Source organism: Motacilla alba, chromosome 13, assembly GCF_015832195.1.
Source record: "Motacilla alba alba isolate MOTALB_02 chromosome 13, Motacilla_alba_V1.0_pri, whole genome shotgun sequence".
Classification (NCBI taxonomy): Eukaryota; Metazoa; Chordata; class Aves; order Passeriformes; family Motacillidae; genus Motacilla; species Motacilla alba.
Genome location: NC_052028.1, coordinates 8,871,064 through 8,896,587, shown reverse-complemented (window position 1 = coordinate 8,896,587; position 25,524 = coordinate 8,871,064). Strand labels below are relative to the sequence as shown.

The following is a 25,524-nucleotide window of genomic DNA, read 5'->3' as shown; positions in this document are numbered from 1 at the left end:
CCGGCACCGCCCGCCCCCAGCCGCTGAAGCGGGCGCCGCCATTTTGTGTAGGGGCAGGAGAAGGGCGGGGCGCGCTGGGAGAGCGCTCCGCGCGCCCCTCTCTGACGGCGTAGCGCCCGCACCAAAGATGGCCGCCCCGGCCTCAGAAGTGACGTCACGGGGCGAGGCCGGGCAGGGGCGATGTCGGCGCTGAGGGGACCCGGGTGCCGGGGACACCGCGAGGCCGGGCGGGGCTGGCATCTCTCGAGGACGCCACAGCCACTGGCGGGGCTGAATTCTTTCCAGTAAGATCCAGTTGGCACATTATGGACACCAAAAGTCCGGTACACCTCTCCTGGCGTGCCAGGTGGTGAAACTGCCACGTTACTCTTGCCTCACCTGAGCAGCCCCCTGACACAGAGGGGTCCCATCAGCACCACTGCCTTGCACGGCCCTGGCACCGCAGAGCTGCAGGCCCTGCCCGGGGACCCTGCCCGGAACGGGGCTCACCGGAGAGCCCGGGGACACTGCCCGGAACGGGGCTCACCGGAGAGCTGCAATCCCTGCCCGGAACGGGGCTCACCGGAGAGCCGCAATCCCTGCCCGGAACGGGGCTCACCGGAGAGCCGCAATCCCTGCCCGGAACGGGGCTCACCGGAGAGCCGCAATCCCTGCCCGGAACGGGGCTCACCGGAGAGCCGCAATCCCTGCCCGGAACGGGGCTCACCGGAGAGCTGCAGTCCCTGCCCGGAACGGGGCTCACCGGAGAGCTGCAGTCCCTGCCCGGGGACCCTGCCCGGAACGGGGCTCACCGGAGAGCTGCAATCCCTGCCCGGAACGGGGCTCACCGGAGAGCTGCAGTCCCTGCCCGGGGACACTGCCCGGAACGGGGCTCACCGGAGAGCTGCAATCCCAAAACCCCGTGCCACGACAGTGCCCGCTGAGCCCCCAGCCACTACAGCAAAGGGGGAGTTCAGCAACAGCAGGGCAGTGTTATGTGTATTGGAAAAAAAAACCAAAAAACAACAAAACAGAGCTGACTAATCCAATTAATATTTCTACAATATTGAGTGAGAGAATTCTGAATTTAAAACCAGTTAAATACAGAAGTCAGAGTACCGAGCTCATGCGTTAACTCCTCTGTAATGGGCCAGAGGCAGCAGTGACAACATCTCAAAAAAATTTGCAAGCATTAAGATGGAATGGCTTTTACAGAAAAGCTGCTGAAATAATGGGATGTTAAATGAAGATACAGGATTACCTAAAATAAAATTGATCACCATCTTGGAATGCTGCTGAAGGCTAAATTCCAACCATCACTGTCAGTTAGCTCCTGTGACCAACATGATATTTATCTCAATTAAATACATTGTTCTACTTTTATTTATAAGAAAAGAGTGATGGACTGGCATGAGTTCTTTCAATTAATTTTATTGAGTAGCCAAATCTGATAAATTAGCACAGATAAAATAAGCATTTGCATGTGTTATAAATGACTTTTTACAGGAATAAAACAGTGAAAATTACAAACTGTAAAAAGGAGGACAAGTAAATCCTGTCTCAAATTCAGAAGGGGGAAGATTTATAACTTCATACTGAAGATCAAATCTTTGAGTTCAGAGAACAAAGATTTAATATTACAATATTATACACTACTTTACAAAATTAAATTTACTATAAGGATTACATCCATAATAGTAAACAGAACCTTAAAATCACATTTAATGGTCCCTTAAATTAACAGCCATTCTGCATCTTTGATTAAATTGTTAAGAAATTAATTCTAAATAAAAGTGAATCATTCTAGTTATTGCAACATAGCCTATGTGGACTTAGACTCAAATATATTAATTTTAAAACGATAATGAAAGCAAAGTAAAAGGGATGGTAACAATGTTGGCTGAACACTAATGTGTCAAAATAAGAAACAGCTTTTAAAAAAGTGTTTGACTACAAAGAGACACCTTTACCACACATTTAAGTGGTGGAGTAGTGGTGCTGAGATCTAAGTACCAGAAGCACTCTTGCCTACTTTTGCAGTCCATCTTCAGTGTCCTCATTTTTCAATTGTATGTAAAAAAGCAATCACAGGTAGTGTGTGTGTGTTCATGTTCCCTGTATTGCCATGACAGCAGTACCAGTGAACCAGCAGGCCTTCCCCACTGCAAGGGAACAAACAAAGTTCAATAGAGAATTCCCTCCAAAGTGAAGAGAACTCCCACAGGGTTCATCTGACTCATTTATCATGTTCTGCTCTGTAAAACTTAGGGACTCAACTTCAACCTTGTTAACTGCCACAAAGACTGACATCTTCAGCCATTGCTCTGGTGGACATGAAGCAACGAGGCCATCTCCAGTATTTATGTTTCTTAAAAAAAGGGATATAGTAGCAAAATACAGTCATAGTATGAAATAGACTCTGGGTGGGCTATGTGATGCAAGGATGGTTTTCAATTTAACATCTGAGTGGTAATATACCCAAAACACAAGGTTTGGGGCAGAACCTATGCAAGTGCAGAGGTTCCATTTATGATTTAAATGAAGAGACCCCTTCCCCCTCCCTGGGAGAAAAAAATAATTAAATCAGACTGTCAAAACTTAAAAGACACCTCTTCACTACGACTAGAAACTGTGCAATTCTCTGAAAAGCAGTTCAAGTAAATATATTCCTGTTTGCTACAGAGGCAGCAGACAGGGAAGCTTAAATTGGTTCTATAATAATCTTTTCATGCTGTTTTAGCCATTGTTCTGAACTTCAGCTTCTTGTGCTCAAGAACAATTTCTCCCAAGGAACTTCTCCCCTGAAGTGAGGCAAATCCTGACAATCACAAGCAGCTACAGCCTGAAATGGGAGCAAATGTTGACCCAGATGTTGACCCTACTGACATTTCTATCTCCAAACGTCCTAAGCACAGTACATTTGACCACTCACGAGTGTTTTACCTCTTCAAGTTACCTGCCCCAGAAAGTAGGTTTTGAAAGACCTTTAAGTTCACCACTATTAAATAAAAAAGCAAACCAAGATTTTTTCATATGCAACACTTCCATGGGCATTGGAATACAGTAACTTAAATACTTTTTACATTGGTAGCTATCAATGATAGCTTAATCTTGAACACAGAAGAATTATCAATACACCTCTATAAAATTATTTAAATATTTTTTTGTATATAAGTTTTTACTTCAAGTCTGATGTCAGCTTCAATCTGTAGCTCTGCCAGGATCTCAGAGTATATTTAAAGCATTTATTTGGTGCACACTGGCCTTGGACATGGGCTCATGACACAGCTGCAGCATAAAACCGTTTTTTGGAAAACTTCAGGCATGTCTGCAACCATATACAAATCTTCAAATTCAATATTATAATTTTGTTCTTGGAAAAATAATTTCCAGTTTTGATGTCAGAATATTCAGTGTTGCAGACCAACATTTGGTCTGAAGTGCTGCCAACAAACTTGCTTCAGAAACACACCAGATCTGAGGGGCCCAACAGTCACTTAAATAAACAAGAGCCAAAAACCTACTGAATATAAACCAATAACCTTCCTTGCTCTTCCCCTCCCACACTATTCATAAATAGAAATTAAAACTATTCCTTTTACAGAAGAACAGCAAAGTTAACAATCTACCTAAGTCTACTTTTGCTGCCAACTCAGCCAATAACTTTTTAAAATCTGTCTCATGTAGGGCCCACTCTTCCCCATTGTTTTTAAAATTAGAATACTGACTTATTAAAAGCTTCAACAAATTCAGCCACCTTATCCAGGTTAAGCTTACCTTTAGTCCTATTAGCCGTAATCCAATCCAAGCACTGGATTCTACACTTCACAAGCATTTGTTCATTTCACAATGAACACTTCTCTCATTGCTACTTTAAGCATCAAGTTGAACATTGAGATGCTCTGTCTGTAATCACTGGATGCACTTAGAAAGAATTTCCCTGCAAATCATGATCAGTATTGTGAGGTTTTATATCTAGCAGCAACAAAAAAATAAAACAAAACCAAAAACAAAACAAACCAAAAAAGTTACAGAAATATACATTTTGAACAACAAAGAACTCTTTATTTTACAAAATGTATTTCACCTTTTCAGTATTGCCTTTGTAAATGTACTTCATGCTGCAACTACTTACAGTAAAAACACGATTTGCAGCAAATTAAAGGTGCTCAACCAGTTCCAACAGTTTGATTTTTTTAAGGTACAATATTATGTAGTTGCACATTTGATTCTCAGATGTGGTCCTTTATTTGCTTTAGTTCGTTGAAATCACAGTGAGAACTTCTCATCAACTGCCTCAGGCCACAGATTTAATGAAGATATTACAAGCACAATCATTCTTTACTGCAAAATCTTTCCTTAAAGAAGTAAGCCAAAGGCTAGTGTTTCATTTATTCACTTGCTGCTGTATATGAAGGAGGAATTCATAGTATGATAAGGCTGATTCTGTTCTGTCTTCAATCATATTTTGCAGAAAACTTGATTTCAATGGACTCTCATCCCTTAAAAACAAAAATATAAGTGTTTGAGTGGAATTAACATTTGCCATGGGCTACCGTTCATGAATAAAGTTACAGGTCAAGTGACAAGACATTTCAAAAGCTTAAGGACATATGAAAAGAGGATCTCAAATAGCCTTTAGCAGTGATTAATCCTAATAAGTGCTCTTACCAGCATTTACTTCATTTATCTGACATTACCTAAAGATTCTTCTGTGACATTTAGTCTTTTTTAGTCTTTTGAAATTCTAATTGGAGACAACTCATAAGTCTTATCTGTAGTCAAATCTGTCAGGCACAGCACACACTATTGTTAAGAATTCCATTAAGAAAGTTCAGTATATGATATCCAAGCATGTATTGTTAACAGGTAGCTGAAGAAGCAAAAAGACTGTTAAAAACCACTTACTTTATAATATATAGTATAGGAAAGAAAGGTCTCTGTTCTCTCAGCCAAGAAATGAAAGTTCGCGTTCTGATGGATTCTGCCGTTTCGAGTTCTGGGAGATGTGTCTGAAAGCCAAAGGGTTTCATTAATACAAATTTTTATGGAAAACATGAAAAGAAACACTTCAACTAGCCCAACTCATTAGGTATAGAGAAAACCCAGACAGATACGTTTTGTGATGTATAGTTTCAGTCTTGTCTTCTTTGAAGGGGCTTGAGTCAAGAGCACGAAACTCCTACCAGCAATTATCTGTCAGAATGGTGATGACTGAGCTGTGATTGATTCCTGTTTTGTTGCAGAAACGAAAGGATTTCCCACTAACCCACTGTGCTCACTATTTGCAAGCGTTCTTAGTCTGCTCCCACAGCTCTGAGAAACTCAATCATTGTCAGCCTCTTCCTACTGTGACTTCATGACAACAAACTCCAAGAGGTAACAGCAGTTATTTCTCTCCTTGGATCTGGATCTATACCACTAGAGGGCTAATATCTGAGTAGTTATTTTAATTCTCATGCAAATGATACTCTGGCAGCACTGTATGTATGACTGATGTGCAGAGGAAGCACGTACCATATTCTGTGGTATTGAGCCATAATTTGGAACTCCAAGGACTTGGCTGATAAAACCCTGCCCACAGTTCTTCCCAATCCACAGAAACATCACCTGAAAGACACCCATCAATAACAATATTAATCCAACCTCAAACACACCTCAGCAGTCCTGTACATATTTTGTGTTCTCAGAAAGAACACTCCAAGTAAACTTGGATACTTTTTTAAATATCCCACCACCACCACACAACTTACAGAGCCAGCATCCATAAGATAAGCACCATCCCTACTCAACTTCTCTACTGACAGCTGGAGAAGGGGTGGCTGAGGTATAGTTCTGTCATTTATGTTAAGAGCTCCCTAAAAGAAGGATGAAAAACAGTGGTTCACATCTTGATGCAAAAAAACAGAGCAGAATGCTAAATAAGAGGAGGATCTATTACACTGAACAATGGAACTGGATCATTTTCTCAGTTTAGCTCAAGCCATACTTAAAGTGGTAATTTACTTTATTAATTAGTAATTTACTAATAAATCTGAATGTTTTATTTTGAGAGGGTGAATGTCATCAAATGCATCTTAGTTAATTAGTTCTAGAACTGGAATATCTGATTTGTTATCTACCAAAGACGTGATTTCTAAAATTGTTCAGGGTTTTACATAAACATTCCCTGTTCTCAAAACTGCTTGATATTTTAAAATAAAGGAAGCTACAAAGGGACAAAACCTATTGATGATGTCTTTATGTATATGTGATTTTACAGCACAAGATAATGACACAAGGCAAAGGTGAAATAAGTTAGGAAAAAACTTTCCCCATCCATCCATAGCGAAGCACAGCTTCTCTCCAGAATTCATCAATCCAGTTCCAAATAACAAATGCATAAATGCAACAAGTGGAAGAATATGAAACATTAAATTTTAGCTGTGCAGCTTTAATATGGAAAACTTAGGAGATTTCTAACACATTTACTTTCACATCACACGGATCTTTGGGATCAAACAGATTATGCAGCAAGGCCAAGACTCACCTCATCTGTGAGAGTGTCGACTCTGTACAGACTGGGATGTGTCATGAGCATGAGGTAAACAAGGGGCTGGTTTTTCACCTGGCACATGGTAAAGATGCGTTCATCCAAACGTGTGTTTGTCCCAGTTTGAAATGCTTTCTGCAAACAATCAGGCATTTAGTTCAACCATTAAAGCAAAGCAAGGTAAGTTGCAGGATAAAACACATCACCTACTACTTATTTCTAACTTGAGTTTTAAAGGTGTACCCTAAGTCTTTTCTCACATTGTATTTTACTTCTCCATAGTTCTCTTCAGTGTTTCACACATAAACCATACAAGTCTCACTCCCATTTCTGGATTTTAGAATTAACCTCGACCTGGCACCATCAAATCCTCTCTTACAGCTGAGATGAAAGCACCCTGAAATACTAACATACACCTCAAAAATGCTACTTGATGAAATTTAAAAGCATAAATATTGGAGCAGTTTACAATTGGCTTCAGTGTACAGAATATCAGGTCTGTATTAACAAGAAAGAGATAGTCCTGGCTTGTTGGGACCAAAAAAAAAAAAAAAAGCTATAAATCCAAGCAGGGCTCACTCCTCCCACGTGACTGGATCAAATGCTTATCAAGCCTTTCACATAAAAAAGCTCAATATGAACATACTGGTTAACTCCTAACCAAGATGTATGAATCCAAAACTTCTTTTTGAACAAGAAACCAGTTTGTCCAACACTTAAATGACTTCTAGTATCAGTTCAGGATAATTCAATTTAAAAATACTCACACTGAGCAAATACTGTGAAATGCTTTAAACCTGTTGCAAGAACAGCCAGCCAACTCCCTCTCTGCCGCACCCAGCTCTCTTCTAATCCACACTGAACTGCTGTGTGGATCTACATTTCCAGAGACACACAAAATTCAGATTCCTGAGAAAACACTATCAGTACCCTGACACATGCTCTTCACTACGCAGTGTCTTTATTATTTTGCCCTTCCATTGCTTAAAACATTTATACTTTTGGTTTTACGCCCACTTCTAAACTCCTGCTTTTGAACTAAATCATTCTTCATCAAAAAACTGTCCTTTTACTACAGGCTGACCTGCCAAACCATCATCCTCTTGCCTGGCTTCCTTTCCCCTCTTACCTGTTTCAAGAGTGCCAGTATATAAAGTGGGAAGAGCCGCAGGGAGAAGGGAGCTGTGAGCCCGGGCTGCTGGATGCTGAGCACGGAGGAGCGATAAGCAGCCAAAGAATCGATCACTGCATTGACCAAGGCGTCCCGAGCGTCGCTCAGCGTGGCGGAGACGGAGCGGTCCACAGCTGAAAACACAGGGCAAGGCTCACATAACAGGGGTATTACCGTGGGTCTTCTGGGCAGTTAGGACTTGGTGAAGGAGAAATCTTGACTCCATTTCAGAAGGCTGGTTTATTATATTATGATATATATTACATTAAAAAAGACTACACTATAACTGTACTACAAAGAATAGAGAGAAAAGAATCATCAGAAGGCGAGACAGGAATAGAAAGGAATGAATAACAAAGTTCTGTGACTCCCAGAGAGTCCGAGAGCTGCTGCCTCCTCGACTGGCCACCAAGTAGAAACATCCCACACTGACCAGTCGAGAAAGCACCTGCTGTATTCCACAGTAGCAGATACAAATTGTTTACACTTGAAGCCGAGGCCCTTCAGCTTCTCAGGAGAAGAAAATCCTAGCAAAGGGATTCTCATAAAATATCACAACGACACAGGGGTTCCTCCCTTGGCAGGAATACGGTCACATACTTAACTTCTCTCACTTTATCATATATGCCGATGCAGCTTAAGCTTTTACTACATTCTAGGGGAAGTGCATCAGAAAAAAAGCTGGGAGCCCACGATGATGCACCAGACTAAGCCTAAGCCCAGGTGATTACACACAGCTCTACTGATCCTTCACCTAAGCCAAGCATTAAAACCAAAACTCTCTTAGGATTGCAACTTCAAAAGCACTCTTAGAATGAGGGAGAATCTTTTCTTCTAATCCAGAGGATTATTGTTCAGACCTTTAAGGATACAATCCATACATATCCAAACAAGCTCTTAGCACACTCACCCATATTGGCCAAGAGCCCTGTGATGGCCTGCACATCTGCCCCTAGGTACACTTCACTCAGGGTTGTGACAACAGGTAAGCACATAGTGTGGACACGAATTCGCCTTTCCCCTGCAAGGAAAGACACCTGTAACCTCCATACTCGTTTCATGAAGCAACACTACAAATGCCACTGTTGGCCCAATCTAACCTTACCTTTGCTGGAGGTGTACAGGAGAGCTGACTGAAAGGAAACAACTTGCATATCAGTAAGACTCTCTTCCACTGACATCTGCACAGCGTATCCCGCATCGGGGTTTACGTTGGGCAATGACAGCAAGTCCGTAGATCGCACAAAGAAGTTCCCATGGAAAGTATGAATGGAAAGACCTACAAGACAATAATGATTCACTTTGTGTTTTATAGCTGTGAAGTACAGGCACCACATACAGACCTGCCATCAATGTTTATGACTGTACTGGAATGTTCCCTCTCAAAATACATTATCTTCAGAAAAGGTAAATACTGCAAATTGACAACTCATCCAAAGAATCCACAAAGCCTGGCAGAAAGTGGGAATTAGCAAGGCAATGCAGAGTAGTAAAGTATCTAGATTATAAAACCAGTCCCTTGTTGAAATAGTTCAGGAAAATTTCCAGTTTTGACCATTATAAAATGGAACTTGGATGCCAGAAAACACACTGCAAATGCAGTCTTAAAAAAATTGTCTTATCCCTGGTACTGAATTTTACTTTTCTGATCTTTGCCTTTTAATCATTTGACATTACAAAATAGCTAAAATACCAATGAAAACATTCCCAAAGAGCAACAAACACCCACTTCCCTCTTATCCACCCCACAAAAATCTAAGAAGGTGAATTCAGACCTTTGGTGCATCTTATCCTCATGACAGCCTCAAACCCAATTTTCCTAGTTAAATATCGCTTCAGTTCCTTTTGCAATTTCTCCACCTGGACAGGGTTGTGTTTGTGATGGTAAGATTGGTAGTAGTAGACACTACCTGCAGAATACCTTGATATACAACCTGAAACAAAACCGTATACATTGGAGAGTGTAAAGACTGCAGCAGCAGCTGTTTGAAGTATTAAATTGTTCACACCTGCAAATCACTCAAATACACAGTTACACACCTGCCTACAGAGACAGATGTAGCTACAAGTGTATATTCTAATATGTGATAAATTTCAGGTGTGAAATAATTTTCCATTGACCTGAAATTGCTGTCACTTGAAAGTTTGGTTAAACAGAAAAAAATAATTAAAATGCTAATAAAACTTGCTCTAAAGGCAATGACACTGATGGTTAAAAAGGCATAAAAAAGGAAGAAACTACTTCCACTACTTGTATCAGTAGCACAAGGATCCTGACTCACTAAGGGAGGACATGAAAATAGGTAGGTTAAATCAGGACTTAAAGGTGACATTCTATTCATTGCCACTGCTCAGCAAGGACAAGTCTGTATCTTGACACACGCTAGATTAATTCAAATCAGGTTCATCTAGTAAATATTAATGTAGATTCTATGCATTTGCTCAAAATACAAGAGTTACATGCCCCAAAAGAGCTTTATATGACTTACCTAGAGAAGCCAAGTCAGAATATTGCCCACTAAGAAGAAATAAATCCACTGCAACCTGCTGCCCTGAGCAGTCCAAGGCCAACTTCTTGTAAAAATCAGTCGATGGTGTCAGATGTATATCCTGTTAACACAGTGGAGTATTACAAAATGCAAAGGAAATTCAAAATTGTTCATACATTTATTGACTGTTTTCAGGGACACAATCAATTCTCCATCATTAATTAAAAATATTTTATTTTTAAAAAATCAGGTACTTAATTTGTGTTTATATTGCTTGGTTTTTCTTTTTTTTCCCTGCTACTTTAGAAGGAGCAAGACAAGCACAAAATTAACCCAGAAGAGGAAATCCCAGAACCACCTACGTGCACAGAACAGAGTTGTTAATACTCTCAACCTTTCTGCTTTCCTAACCTTTGCTGTTGCTCTTTGGTTTGGCTCCTCTCGTGACTTCAGTGCTCCCATTCCCAGAGATGGGAGCTGTGTCTGGAAGACAGTGATTCTACCTCCAGTGGGGGACATCAGCTTAAAGGCAGCCTGTAATGCAGGCCCCAGAGCACTCTGAGTTTCCAGGGACTTGGTAAACATCTGTGGCAATGTCTTCAGCAGATCTTGAATTAGCTACAAGTGAGAAAACAGTATTAGGCCCATGAGTCTTCAAGGTTTTCTACTTTATATAGATCCAATAGCTGAACACAAGTATTAACACTTCTAATATTAAAGTAGTAAAGAGAAAGTCCTAGAAAAACTGAAGTGCTGTCTTGTTTCACGTTGGCAAGAACTTACAGTGACATAGATAAAAGACCTCTTTTTTTTTGCCTCAAACCTGGCATTTGAACAGCTGGTGTTAATGAGCATTAATTAATCAAAAATTACCAAACATATCCCCAATTATGTAAATGTCACTAGTTATGTAAGAAATTCCTTGCTTCTTACCTCTTTATTTTCATTCAAATTTACTAATAAGTTTTCTGGCATTGGTATAAATACATCTGAAAGGGAAAAAAATATTTGAGTTATCTTTTAAAAACACATCAAGCTTTCCCTGACTTTATCTGCCAACCATCATACTCATTGGAAAAAAATACACAGTATCAGTGTATTAACCCCTGTAAACATAATTATGTGGATTTTTTTTTTCTCCTAAGAATTCCTGTGGCTAGAATCCCGTGTTAGAGCAGCAATCAACAGGGCTGAAGGATAATCAAGACTATTAAATAAAATCACATAGCAAATATTTCCAGTGTTCATTCTACCCTGTCCATTAATATCCAGTGAAAGGTGATTTGAAACAAAAGGCAGAAGGATAAGCACTAAGCACCAGCCACAAGAAAATCTATAGAAAGGTATCTAGCATCAGTATTTGGGATTTCCAGAGGAATCTAGAGATTTGTACAAATTAAACTAGAAGTTAGGAAAGCTGTCTTCATGTTTGAAGTCATGAGCAGCCGCAGCGTTGCTCAGACATCAGGGAGATGTCTTCATAAACAAACTCACACATATGGCACTTCTAAAGCCATTACTAGAGAGCCTAATGGTGTGATCCAGAAACTCCCACCAGATATATATTTTTAAAGGCTGTCATAACCAGAAGTCACTAATAGGTACTGATCACAGAAATTATTTTTGCATACCTTCAATATCTGAAACTATAAGCATCTGAGGCTGAGAGAGACCTTCCTGCAGACTGTAGAAATGGATTGTGCTGTCAAATGTTATGAAGCCTATTTTTGTTCTAGTGTTCCCAGGAAGCCTGAAAACGAGACATATGGTGTTCAACAAGATGAAATTTCATTTCTGCAGGCTTTTTCTTCTTTTTTAACATCCACTGCATCTCTCCATGGTTGTTACCAAGCAGTTAGTTTAACAGCTAGACTGCAGGAGCTTCACTAAGTCATTTTGGAAAGAACAAAAACCACAACAAAAAAGGAGCCCATGGTAGAATCACCTAGCAGGCAGGTGAAAACCTCTTAAGAGGGTAATCAGAAGTGGAAGAAAAGGAATAAATAAACTGCAAAATCCCAATTAGTGTTGATGTTGGTTCTCATTTTATGAGAAGTTTATTAGATGTATGACTCTTTCCAGCAAATACTTAACTAAATTTCAGCTTTTAAAAAATACAGTTCAAAAGATAAACAAGATGCTTACATTCTTTTGGGGATTTATGAAGCATATAGGAAAGAGTCAGACTGAAAATCATCCTCAGAATTACCTTTTATACTGGTGTAGCTGTGATGGGAAAAAGACCACAGCTTTATGGCACATTTTAACACACCAATGGTATTGTTTGCCCACATTAGGAAACTTGTCTTCCACGCAGAAAGGACTGGCATGTTGGTGTCTACCACAAGTTTCTTAAGACAAATGAAAATTGGAGATTTTAAGAGAAAAGTACTTACGAGTCAAGATTGTCTAACAAGGTCTGGCAGACTGTATTCAAGTATCCTGTCTCTATTGCATTGTGAGAGACATCAAACACAAAGAGGTACACGGGTGGCTGAGGTGGACGCAGCTGAGCAAGGAAAAGATTACCTTTAATCTTCAAATAGCATTTGTTACATGGGTTTATTCATTCTATTGCACGTTTAAACTGCTAAAACAGCACACAGATGATAGCTAAAATTTCTGAATGCATTTGCCTCTTATTTGGTAATACCAGAATTCTAGTTTTCTTCCAAAGATACCTACATATTCCAAATACAGAACAACTTTGACATCATAAATGTTTAGAAGTGAACTCTCTGAGGTCCTCCCCATGAGTTCTCAGATACACTCCTTAAGGCAACAGCTGTTCTACTGAACTGGAAAGCACCCTCTGAAACAAAGCTTTCTCTGACTTCCCTCTGAAAATAAAACAAAGGGAGAGAATAAGTAAAAGTAAATAAAGCCTTACCATGTATTCAGATGGAGCCATAAACTCAATAGTAGCATTCTGGACTTCAGGTCTTTTATGAGGTTCTCCATAAACTCTTGTCACAGGATTATACAGGAATTCTTCAGGAACTATGCAGATAAGTTTATATATTAGCATTTCACACTAGTACTGGCTGTGCTGCATTTTAACACAAATATATCAACTCTTTTGTGGCTTTTGGGCCACACATGGAGAACTACACCAGGCAGTGGAGCTCTTACACTTGTGCAAGGGTACTGTGAGGGACTACTTGGGCTCATCATGTTTCTTCAGGGACACCACTGTCACTGGGAAGCATTTCTCATGACTCCCAGCAAGACTGACAACAACCCCCCTACTGATGTGGCCAACAACACTCCAGTCTCAAAGGCCAAGGTGGGAAAATTTAATTGCAGCACTTTCAAGCACATCTAAAACTTACCATCATTGACTCTATAGCACAAATTGCATTTCCACCTCCTTTGGTCTAGGAAGCTGACAAAGGGGTTGATGTACGTCCGGCAGGAGCGGCATCTCACAATAATACTGGAAGTGACCACTGGCAATTGCTGGAAAAAAAAAGCTTCCTGTTTTAAAGCATCCTCACCCTGCAGCTGTTCATCTGTGCTAACAACACCACCCACACTGTGCTGCCCAGTGAGGCAAAGCATCCTTGTTGAAAGAAGGAGTACTTCTGCATCCTCCCAGCATCACTTATTCTGCATCCATCACAGCAATTCCTTATTAAGACAGGTAGGAACTGGGCTCTAACAAATTTGACTGTGTGGATTCCCTTTCCAAGCCTCTAAATTCTTGAATTTCACACTGATGGTTTAAGATCAAGCCCTGCACCCAACAGAGATCAAAAAACAGGGGGGGGGGGGAAAGCCCACATCTTTGAAAAATCAATTAAACTGAGAAAAAAAACTCAAGGTTTAAGAAAGACATTGCTAAATTCAAAGTCTTCTGGCTATTTCATGACATCCAAACTCCTTCAACTTTGTCAAGTCTTGAGTTTAGAATTAGTACTAGGTTTGAAATGAATATCTACAACTGATACATGACAACCTGGAATTTAGGTGCTGTCTTCTATCACAGTCCAAATTCTGTGCTGCCTTTAAGCTTTTTAAGCTTTTGGGTTTTTGAGGTTTGGGAGGTTTTCTTTTTTATTAAGAAGTGAGACCTGAAGGTAGGGAGAAATAATTGAGAAAAATTACAGCAATCTGTATGGAATAAGGAACTGTCAGTTACTATGGTAATTCTTCTGGGCTGAGACACCTGTCCTTCTTTTATAATTCACTGTCCATCGTCTGGACTCTAGTAAAGGCATGGTTGATATTTCAGCATGTAAAGTTTTGAATATTTCTCATACCGATAAGTCTTTGAAAGGATGAAGCAGCAGCCCCAAAGGAAGTTTGGCTTTATTCAATAAGGCCTGAGTTTGAGGAATGTTAGTCAGGGTACAGCGGAACAACCTACATGGATGACAAAGGGTTATTTTCAGAGGCTTTCAAATAAATTATGATTTCAGTAGTACAGTATATTTTTCTAGAGCTGTTCATGGTGAATTTCTGTTTCCAGATGGAAGATCTCTATCTCTGTCAAATCATTTTGTTTCTGTCTGAGCTTGACCTACAGTACATACTTAGAGTTCTTATTTTATACAAATGCTCTTTACACAGAACTGTCATTTTAGTCACTCAAGTTAAAGCTAAGCCTAACAATATTCAAAGCTGCACCAAATCTTTATATACTAAATGTTATTTTGGAATAAGTCAGAACCAGCAATGGTTAAAAGGTGGTTTTAGAAACATAGTAACAATAAACAATCCCACAATGATTTTCTGAGTCTTGAGCACTCAGCAGCTTCTACAAGGTGCAGATGTATGTGGCAGTTTTGCAAATCCTGTCCAGCTTGTTTGCATGAACAACGTCACAAAGGCACTGTTATTTCCTTTATCTACCATAAAAATATTTGCAAAGCAGAAGTCCCTGGCTATACACAGTTTGGTTGGTCTCCTCAGAGAGAGTAACTGATTAACCAACTGCCAGTCTCGTTTGAAATGTCATTTACTCCATTGTTTTAAATGGTTAATTTTCAATACAGAGGTCACCCATGTTTCTTTAGGCACAATCTTTTTGGTGTACCTCACCTGAATGAATTAACTGCTATTTTATATCTTCTCCTCCATACTCACTGCCAGTCATAAAACTTTCATACTGAACCTATCTATAGCTGCCTTGTTAACTAATCTTTCCTCATACTATCTACAAAGATGATTTTCCCCTCTTCAAAGTTAAACACACTTACTGCCTTTATTGTAACAGTGAAGCCCATTTTCAACATTTTCTACTCATAAAACTAAGAAAATATTTTATGAAATTATATTTATAAGCAGGAATTTACATTTCTATCTAATTTGATGCATTACAGCAAATGCATAATCTTACTCAGGATTGCAGTTGAGCTTCTGGATGTCTTCATGCAAGTTGGGAACAGGAGCCTTCAAAAGGGTGGTAGGAAGAATATTTCTTTCTTGAAGAAGATTCACAGGTCTTAACCCTTCCTGCTGCAGACTCAGGCCAGCCATTGAAGCAGTTAAGTGATTAGTCCCCAGGGCAGGCTAGAGTCAAATCAAATTTCACAAATTAGCACAAACTACTTGGATGAAACCCATGGTCTATTTAAAACCACATCTATATCCCTTCCAGTTTGCCTTGCTCATGTGCTAACTGCCATTGTATCAATATATTTAGAAATGCTGGTTGTTACATGAACTTGACTTATGTATGTAACATAACAGAGGAAAAAAGGATAAATTGCATATAAAACTTCTGAAATACAGAGGCTCAGCTGGTGAAAGTGTTGGTCAGTTCACTTTGAAAGTTCACGGAAAGAAAAACCAAGCACTTCAGCTAACAATAACAAAGCCACGGAAGAGAAACATGCCAAAAGCAGCTCAAAGTTTCAAAAGAAACATCCTGAACAGATTTGAGGGTGGAACACTTCACAAAGAGCTGGCACACAGCTTTTCCAAACTGGTACCAAGGCACAGGCAAAAGCATTAATTCCGGGCTATGTCTGTCCTCTTGAACAAATGGTGCCCAAAGAGGGAACAAAAGAAGCAGCATCCTAGGGATGTACAACACCTACCAACCACCACTATTCTTCATCCACACGCCCCCACCAGAGGTAGCACTGAGATAGAAACCAGACAACCTTTACCTGGTGGAAATGTTTTGATCCATCTGGGTACTGCAGAGCAGATGCATTCATTCCTGGTGCTCCAGGTGGAGAAGTGTGTTGGTAGCCTGGAGGTAAGGCAGGGTAAGAATACCCAACACTTCTATTCATCTTAAGATTCGGGGCTGCAGGAGAATGATGTGGAGTTGCTGGAAGCAGAGTAGACAGATACTTAATTGCTGAAGAACTGTATCTTACTTGAGGCATTAGTACAACAGGAGAGCTACCTGTTTAGTGTCTAAGTATAAAAAATACAGCTGCTGTCAACTTTGCAAAGAGCTCTCACCTACTTTACATATCACAGGCAAACACATGCCAACTGTCAATGCTTCAAATTTCACATTTAGCTTCAAGACAGGCATTGAACTAAGTACATATGTTTGTACACAAATGCTTCAACTTCTATCTTTCCCAGACTCTTAAAAGTTCCATAATAATAACAACCATTTTTACTCCCAAAGCCTTACCCATGAGGCCACCACCTTCAATTGCATCGTAGCTGTTTTGCACCACAGACCCATCACTGGCAGCAGATCTGGCATCACCTTTAAAGAAAAACAACCACAGGAAAAATTTGCACAAGTTCTGAAGAAGTTTTAATGAGGTAACTGCAAAAAATATCCTACTTGCTGGATGAATATTAAGATAAGCATAGTTTGAATCTACTTTGGTTTTGACCCAGGATGAAACTGAATTAAATATACACTTTGTCCTCTTTCTCACACACACGTCCCTTGCAGATGTGACCTCAACAAAGGACATTCATAAAACATCACAATTTTTTTTTTTAAAGAAAATGCAAGTCCCTCCAGTTCTGGTTGAATAATCTTTTGTGACTCCTTCCAATTAGGGATTTCCCATAGCTTCCAAGCCAACATGCAGCAGAGGGTCAGGGGATGCTCCCTCCTCAGCAGAGGAAGCCTCATTAGGCTGTAGTTTCCCAAGTCACCTGTAGCTTCAGTTTCCAAGTAAGCTTCAGCTTAACCCTGAAGAACTTTTCCCCCTGATAATTCACAGAAACACCAGATTCCCTACACTTACACATTTAGTTCACTACTGCTCACCAGACAGCAACAGCTGTGACACAGTCACATACCAGTCAAGACAGAAATTCAATCTAAGATAGGAAAAACCTTGAGACTCAGAGAGTGCTCCCAAAGGACAGTTTTTGGTAAGCCAACTATGTCTAAATATACTAACACAACTATATATTGCTAAGGACAAGTAGGTACTCTATTTTTATTACCATTTTTTATTAAAATCTTCAAAGATGACCCAAAAAAAAGGAACTTACACTACACACTGAATCTTCCTAGCAGCAATCAACCAGCTTCATAGACTAAACATTTTTATCTCTCCAGGGCTCTGGAAATGTTTCTTTTCATGATGAAGAAAATATTTTCTAAGCAAAAGCTGTTTCTAATGCATTTAATACATTCCAAACAAAGTTAAGTCTGAATATACTATTCTTGTGCTCACAGAGCTACCACACATGAGAAACTGTCAATCTGAACATGCAAGGAACCAACAGCTTTGACAGAACCATGTTTGTAAAAATAAAGCTGCCAACTCACACATGCCCCATCTAGCATGGGCACCAAATGCCAAACAACTGGAATCTGTCTGATACAGAGCCCTGAGGAGTTCTTAAACAATGGCATATTTGTGCATGGCCCACAGGGGACACTAAGTCAGGTGTCTGTCCTCAACAGCTGACACTTCACAGCCTCTAGGAACTTCCTTCAGAAAGCTAACAAACGCAAGATGTGTATTTCAGTGATTTTACACAGAGAAGAATAAGGTACAGCTACATAAATAGCAAGGAATTGCAAGGTGCACATTTTATCTCTCCCTGTAGAATGAACAATACAGGGAGTCATACATGGATTCCTGTCCTAACAGTAGTCAGGGATGCAGAGAAATGAGATCCCTATCACTTTACAACACACAAAAGGAAAAAAGCAATGCCAACTACAGCAGACATGGCCATGTCAAACAGCACTTGGAAATCTATTTTCAGCCATTAATTTCTTAAAACTTTATAATGTCTGTTTACACAAATTTTTCTTCTTTCCGGGTCCTTACCTACTCTTTTTAGAATAAACTATTAGCTGTATTAGTATCAATTTTACAATCTGAGTTTCTAATAGAACAACATGCTTGACTTTAAAGGTTGCATATTACAGCAAGTTGCAGTGCTGGAATTCAGCATAAAGAGCAAATTGTTTCTTACCTTCTTGGTTTGGAGCTGATTTTAGCATAGACTGTGCACTAGGTGGTCCTGCTACTGCTGCTGGTGGCCTAGGTGGACCACCAACTGGTGGAGGTCCTAAAGGTGGCCTTGGAGGGTGGAGCGGAGTTAAAGGCTGAGTCACTGGTGCAGGTGCAGATCCTATAAAGAGATTAACTTTTAGGAGCAGTTTAACCCAGCTGAAAAAAATCACAAAAGTTTTGTTACAAAAATGCACAGACTGAATTCTAAATATTTTTGTTATTCAGAGGATGAACGGCATGAGATATAATCCTAACATGTGGGTAGAGGGTCACAACTTCATGTTAATTTCTCATTCTGGGTTCCTGCATTTACTGACCTCTTTCAGCTTTTTGTTGCTATTGTTGGCAAGAATTTCAAGATGTACAGAAAATATCCCAACTCTATAACCAAATCTGGAATAATCACCAAACAAGTTTTAATTACAAGTGATCATTGTTTTAAAAACAAAAAAAAAACAACCCAGGGAAATGGCTCAGGAGGATTGAATGGATATAAAAATTACTTATTCCAAACACTTGCTCTCATTTCATATGCCACTTTCCAAAATTTCTCTGCATTTTCCTTACTAATTCCAAACTACTAACTGTTCATTCCAATTACGTGCCAGAAACAGTTCAATAAATTTTGCAAGCTTAAGACATTTTGAACAGCATAAGAAAATTAGGCAGGCATACAACAAAAAAACTAGCATAAATAAAAATCTCTAATGAGGCTAAAAGTGCTTAACAAGAAAAACTATTAGCTTTTAGATGGAAAGTATTTCTGTACATAAGTCCTGTTTGCATGCTTAGTGAGAAAAAAACGAACATACAGCAGTTTGGCAAAGAGAAACTCGAGTATTAACCGTGTTTCCACAACAATCACAAGTTGCACAATAGACCTATTTTGTATTAGAAAAGCTTTTACCATTGCATATACCAGCAGTAAAGCAGCAGGAGCAAAGTCTCCCACTTTTAGAGTACTTTCTGAAGACTGACAATTATCATTAAATGTGAAAATTACAAGTTTGGGGGAAGGAAGCTTTCCATTGAACTGACCTCTATTTCAACAGCAGAGAATGCTTTTCAGTTTCCAGGCTGTGCTCCAGTTACTTGCATCAACCTGATAAGCTATTCAGAAAATTACCTGAATCAAGTGGTTACTGACCATGCTCACTAAATAGAGCTAGTTTTCAATGGTGAAGTCCTGGACTGAAACATACTAACGCTCCAACAGCTACCCCAGGAAATGGTCTAGATCACAGAAACAGCATCACCCACACACAGCATCCCAAAACGATGGGACACCATTCAGGAGTTACCTGCTCCAGCCAGCTGAAACACCCACCCTGGGCACAGAACTTTCATTTCTAACCCAAAGAAAGCATCCAGGTATTTCTGATGGGTGCATCTGCTTTAACAATCTTACAAAGCAAAATGTCACTGCAGAGTCCGTTCTATACTCATTATGTTAAAAGGTCATTGAAAAACAGCCATTGGTAGAATATCACAAAGTTCTGATTACCTGGCTTCATGTAGCTGTTCTGCAGTGGAGGAGCCCCAGGAGAAGCAGCATATTGATAACTCCCTGCAGGATTTGTACTCCCTGGTAATGATGATGGTGGCTGAGCTGACCCTGTCCCAGGCACATGAGCCAAATGGCTTGTTTGAGCCCCAAGGGGCTGACTCACAGGAGTCTGGCTGTACTGCCAGTTTGAAAGCACCGGTGGGCTGGCTCCAGGAGGAAAGCTCCCAGCACATGATACAGCAGCTGAGTTCTGTAATGCAGGTGGCAGCACTTGTGGAACGGGACCTGGCTGTTGTACTGGTGACCCGGAGAAAGCTGCCACTGGTGGTCTGTTGAGAGTCTGGCCAGGTCCTTGGTAGTTGTTTAATTGAGAAACATTCTGAGAGCCACTATAGCTGTACTGTCCCGAAGACTGATGTGGAGGAACCTTCGCTGGCATCTGATGGGAGTACGATCCTGGAACTGCAGGGCTGTATCCCTGGCCGTCTGGGGAATGCATCAGCTGATTCTGGACAGGGCCTGGAATGAGAAAAAAACTACACTCTTTAGGAAGTCAGTGTTGTGTATCACTTCTGAAAATAAAAGATGTTCCTGTGAATGTCTTTGCTTAGGATTTTACTAGTGTCTAAGCCATTTTTAATTTAAACCATTAGGTGTGACAGAAGTACTACTGCAAGGGACATGAATTCAGCAGTATTTCGCTATTGACACTTACATCTTTGTTTTGTTTTACAGTAACCTTGAAACCACTAAGCATTCCAGTACCGTCAATGCTTCTGGACTGAAACTCACACAGGATCTCTCTCCAGTCCTCAGAAACCCACAAAAGCAAGCTGCCCACAGAGGAGCACTGTCCCACAGCACTGGCAGTAGCACACGCAAGCAGACCGAAAGTGGAAGATCCATTGCGTAAGATCTCCATTTCACACGATGGCTGACACCAGCCTCCACGTCAGCTTACCACGATGACACCGCCAGCCAAGTGCCAGCATAGGTCACCACACCACTTCTCAAGTGACTGAGTTAATCTGTGAAAGTTTCTGCAGTTAATTTTAGTATGAGAACTATTAGTACACACACGGCTCATGTGAGTGGCCAGCTGGTCACCAACACAGAATGAAGGGTAAGTTTATCATAAAATAATTCATCAGTCAGGAAAAAAAAACTTGACAGGTTGATGATGCTCTTTATGCATATGTTGGTCGGTATATATGAAATAAGGTTTACTCATTTGAAGGAAAAAAAAAACTTAAAAAAAAAGGTTAATAACTCTCCAAAGAGTAAACCATGCAGGCAAGAACATCATCAGATTTCTGCTTTACAGAGGAACAGGCTGACAGAATCCCATGGGATTTCCAGTGCAATAAGAGCTCCATCAAGAAAGTTACTACTACAGATTGTTCATACCATTGCCACAAAATGGACATGCTGAAGAGAGACTATCAATTTCCGAGTGAAATCCTTCTGAGCAGAACACACTAGATGCTGCAGGCCACAGCCAGCTGTGACTCCTTCACAACTACCAAAACACTTTCTAGTGTTGTACCATTCAGTTCAGCCAGTCACATCGTGGCTCTCCTCATCCCCTAAAAACACAGCTTAGATACTGGAGACATTCCACACACACAGCTACACATTAAAAAAAAAGATGACTGGTTTCCTATTGGAAAGTAACAGTTAAATTCTGAAAGATGAGCAAGTTCACATTTCCAAGATAAAGTAACTCACACATTTCTGACAATAAATTAAGCTAAATGCAGAATACACTGAAATCCTTAGTTAGGACAAACACTGCACTGATCATTCAGCTCCTCATTCCCTAGAAAACCTTAGGCTCTGGGTCACACACAGCTGTTAATTCACTGAATATTGCACAGGTCCATATAACCACTACAGTGATCTCATCCTCACTGCCTCTTCTTTGTGCATAAAAGGTACACACCCATATTATTCTCCAACCATTAATTTCAACCTGCAATTTATCATTCAGTTAGGAAATCCAGTTATACCCTACTGTCCTTACAAAGCTGCTCTTAGATATTTGCAATTAATAATTCTCTAACATCAAAGGTGTTTAAAGAAAAAGCTCACCAAGATGAGAACATTTACAGTTATGAGTAACCTTCAAAAACTACCCTGCAGTGTATCAGATGGGTTTCCAACAACTGATTTACAAACCCTACTGGCAATTTAACTTGATAACTTTAAAAATTATGAATTCTTATCACACCTTCTGACTGCATCTGCACAAACACTGATATAACATCATCACTAAAAACTGTAGGAAAAATACAAAACAAATACAAATTGATTTAATAACTTGATTTTTCACCTTAGGGCATGACTCTATCCCAGGCAGAAATCAGAGTATTTGGATTGCCCCCTTATGCACTGTTTTCCCTGCTTGAGGGTAAAACAGTGGAAGTGAAGTGATATCAAAAACTGACCTACTTGGTATTTTCTATGGCACTTTATGTAAAAATATAAATCAAATTCACCACAGAACAATGTTCCAACTTCAATTTTTATTTTTAAAGTCAGAAGCACACAATGAAAAGTCTTGACATCCTCATGTAACAGTTCATGTTTCCAAGACAAGTCTGCCCTAAGCTGCCAAAAAAAGCTATAGAAACAGCACTAAGGGACAAAACCCCTTTAGAAAGAGTTTCACAGTGCACAAAAACTTTTCAGGACTCGCTGTTTGGTTGCAGCCAGATCCCCATCTTGACTGGACCTCTTCATTGAGACCCATCAAGGAGTATCTAGGCTGTGCAGCTTTCCCCAAACACTGCTGGTATTCTGTGAAGCCAGAAACAAACAAGGAATTCTGTGTGGGCTGAAGAGCTACTTCACCTGCACAGCAGCAAAATGGCCAACACTTGGAGATCACAGAATGAATTAGTAACAGAAGAAAGGCCACCTAATTAACAGCAAAAGTGTACTCTGCAACAACATAAGGCCATTCAATGTTTCTGAGAGATCAGGAATAGCACCAGAATATGTATGAAGGTCGCTTGATGGTTTTATTAAAATGGTCAAAGTACTCATGTGGACAGCCAGGATCCAAGTTGTATTTTCACAACGCAGAATTTCACTGTCCCCTACTCCAAGCCAGTTACTCAGCACATCACTTTTGCCAGCCACAAGCTCTCCAAGCTCCAGGGAGATGCAAAGATAAACATTCTGAAAAGTTACATCCCAACAGATGTTGTGGAATCAGTCACCACCAGTGTCCACTTCATCTGACTCTGACCCACTGGATTCCAAACCCAACAGCTCCTAAAGCACCTCATGACATCAAAGCACCGTGCTAAGGCATCACATGAGAAGAGCAAAACATTCTAAAAGAATTGTTTCTCCTTCTTGCTTGCACTTCAGATCTATCAACTGGAAAGCAAATTAGACACCTGCAATTAAATGAGTACAGACTACTGGTCCTATTAAAAGACAAACAGAAATGAAGGAGAGGAAGGTTGTTGCTAAGCAACCCAAAGCTCTGTGCTAAACAATTTCCCGGGCAGCACACGGTGCTGCTGTGACAATTTACTGCCTTAGCGGACACGCGAGCTCAGGGAGTTACCCACAAACACTTCAGCAAGCAACAAGTTGCAAGGAAGGGCTGAGAGCTGTAGAACAATTTATCATCCTGCTGATGGTTTTCTTTCCTCACAGACCACTGTAAGCACCACTTCAGCACTCAGTACCCCCAAAACTGTTTTATAAAGCTTTGGGGTTAGTAAAAAGGTGAAAGATCACAGCATCCTCTCAACATACATTTTAAACAACACTATGAACAGTCCATGCTTGAACAATTTGATTTATTTCAAAGGCCAGCAACCCAAACCTTATCTCTAACATACCATAACAACTGTTTAATTTGCATAACTCTACATTTCAGTTCTTTATTTTTCATACACCTGACAGCTGAACAGCCTGAAATTCCTCTTTCTCAGCTGCCTCTCCATAACTTCCATTATGTGCCTAATCTGACACTAGGGAAATGAGCACACATAAAGCAATGCCAGTCTGTAAATCATCCCACTCAGTTACTCCATTAGCTAACATTCTCTTCATACAGCCTCTGCTCAGACCATAAGCTCTCCAGGACAGAGCCTCTCTCTCCACATTATATTCATACTCTTCCCACTCCCTTGACCCTAGAAGCAGCTACACAGTTAATTGCAAATTGTCGTTTTGCTGATGACTTTGAAGAAAAGCAATAAACACACTGAGCAGGAGGAGGGGGAAGAAAAATCAAAAGATCTCATTATAACTGAACTGCTTATGATGCAGCACAGCTACTGAAACACACAAGTGTATAATTAAGGAAGCAAGTGCAGAGGATGTGTATGTGAAATCAGGAGACACTTCCATCAGCACAGATTTGCACACATGCAATAAAAACAGACACAGAGACAAGGCTGGCCCTGAATTTTTTATTCCTATATTAAAACACCGGCTAGTAAGCTCAGCTGCACCTTCAGAATCTCGTTGTAAAGGAATACATTTTGAGGGAAAGAAAGTAATCAAGACTTTGCCAGTTCGCAGCACACAGAACCAGATAATGCCGGCTTTACGAGAATGACAAGATAAGGAAGCCCCGCAGCGCCGCAGGCTGAGCTCAGCGATAACCACGGTGCCACATGTACAGCCCCGTTCCAAAGGGTCAAACCTCGGCTGTGTCACCCGTGTCACCCACAGGGACCCACCCGGGCTAAGGGACGGTCCGGGCCAGCTCGAGCCGCGCGTGTTGGCCCGGCAGCACAGACACGGGCTCTCTGAAGACGCTGTCCTTCGTACCGGCAGACAGATGTACTCTGGGGTACTTCTGCCATTAGAATAAATCACAATGAAGATTTATTCTGCCTAATGAGCCGCTCTGTGCTTTCCTCAGTGACACCTGCGGCAGGGCCCGGGCTGACAGCACCTCGCCGCGCTGCCCCGGCGCAGGCCGCTCCCGGGGTCCCGGCAGGAGCCGGCTCCGCCGCCGCTCCGTTCCCGCTCCCCTCCCCAGTTCAGCCGCGTTTCGCCCCGGGCCGCCCGGAGGGCACGGCCGAGCTCAGCCGGGTGTGACCCAGCGACCCGGGCAGCGAACGGGCCGTCCCCAGAACCCCCTCCCCGCGCTCTGCCCGCGGGCACCGGCCCCGGCCCCCGCTGTCCCGGGGCGAAGGGCGGCCTGGGCCCGGGGGAAGCGCCCCGCGGCGGGAGCCGTCCCCGCCAGGCCCTATCCCGCGCCGAGCCCCGCGAGGCTGCCCCGCACTCACCGTTGCTGTAGGGCTGCTGGCCGGCGGGCGCCCCGGCGGGCTGGGCCATGGCGCGGCCGGTGCGCTCGGTGCCGCCCGTGTGGCGGCGCCGGCCCGGGCGGGGGGGACGGACCCACCGGAACTGCCGGGCGGCGCGCGCAGCCGCACTGCGGACACGTGGCACTTCCGGGAGCG

The 25,524-nt window shown here is 41.3% G+C and overlaps 1 protein-coding gene across 1 annotated transcript; it reads right to left on the bottom strand.

The window, feature by feature from the left end:
• Nucleotides 1-4,022: 4,022 nt before the first annotated feature.
• On the bottom strand, nucleotides 4,023-25,505 carry SEC24A (SEC24 homolog A, COPII coat complex component). Its single transcript, XM_038149939.1, has 23 exons — nucleotides 25,351-25,505; nucleotides 20,084-20,605; nucleotides 18,539-18,697; nucleotides 16,773-16,850; nucleotides 16,288-16,454; nucleotides 15,513-15,685; nucleotides 14,434-14,536; nucleotides 13,504-13,630; nucleotides 13,062-13,171; nucleotides 12,568-12,680; nucleotides 11,803-11,921; nucleotides 11,105-11,160; nucleotides 10,583-10,789; nucleotides 10,172-10,292; nucleotides 9,458-9,616; nucleotides 8,788-8,961; nucleotides 8,593-8,703; nucleotides 7,641-7,816; nucleotides 6,509-6,646; nucleotides 5,733-5,837; nucleotides 5,497-5,589; nucleotides 4,888-4,991; nucleotides 4,023-4,481 (listed from the first exon to the last, which is right to left on the bottom strand). The coding sequence occupies exons 1-23, from the start codon at nucleotides 25,397-25,399 to the stop codon at nucleotides 4,367-4,369; spliced, it is 3,279 nt and encodes a 1,092-aa protein (XP_038005867.1). The 5' UTR covers nucleotides 25,400-25,505; the 3' UTR covers nucleotides 4,023-4,366.
• Between the last annotated feature and the right edge of the window lie 19 nt (nucleotides 25,506-25,524).

What these genes read in the sequence shown, in the direction of transcription:
- SEC24A (XM_038149939.1), bottom strand. Translation starts at nt 25,399, where the DNA reads ATGGCCCAGCCCGCCGGGGCGCCCGCCGGCCAGCAGCCCTACAGCAAC. An exon ending in ATCCTTTCAAAGACTTATCG is followed by an intron (nt 13,631 to 14,433) that starts GTATGAGAAATA and finishes TTTTTTTTCCAG; the next exon opens with CAATTGCCAGTGGTCACTTC. An exon ending in GTGCTATAGAGTCAATGATG is followed by an intron (nt 13,172 to 13,503) that starts GTAAGTTTTAGA and finishes TTATCTGCATAG; the next exon opens with TTCCTGAAGAATTCCTGTAT.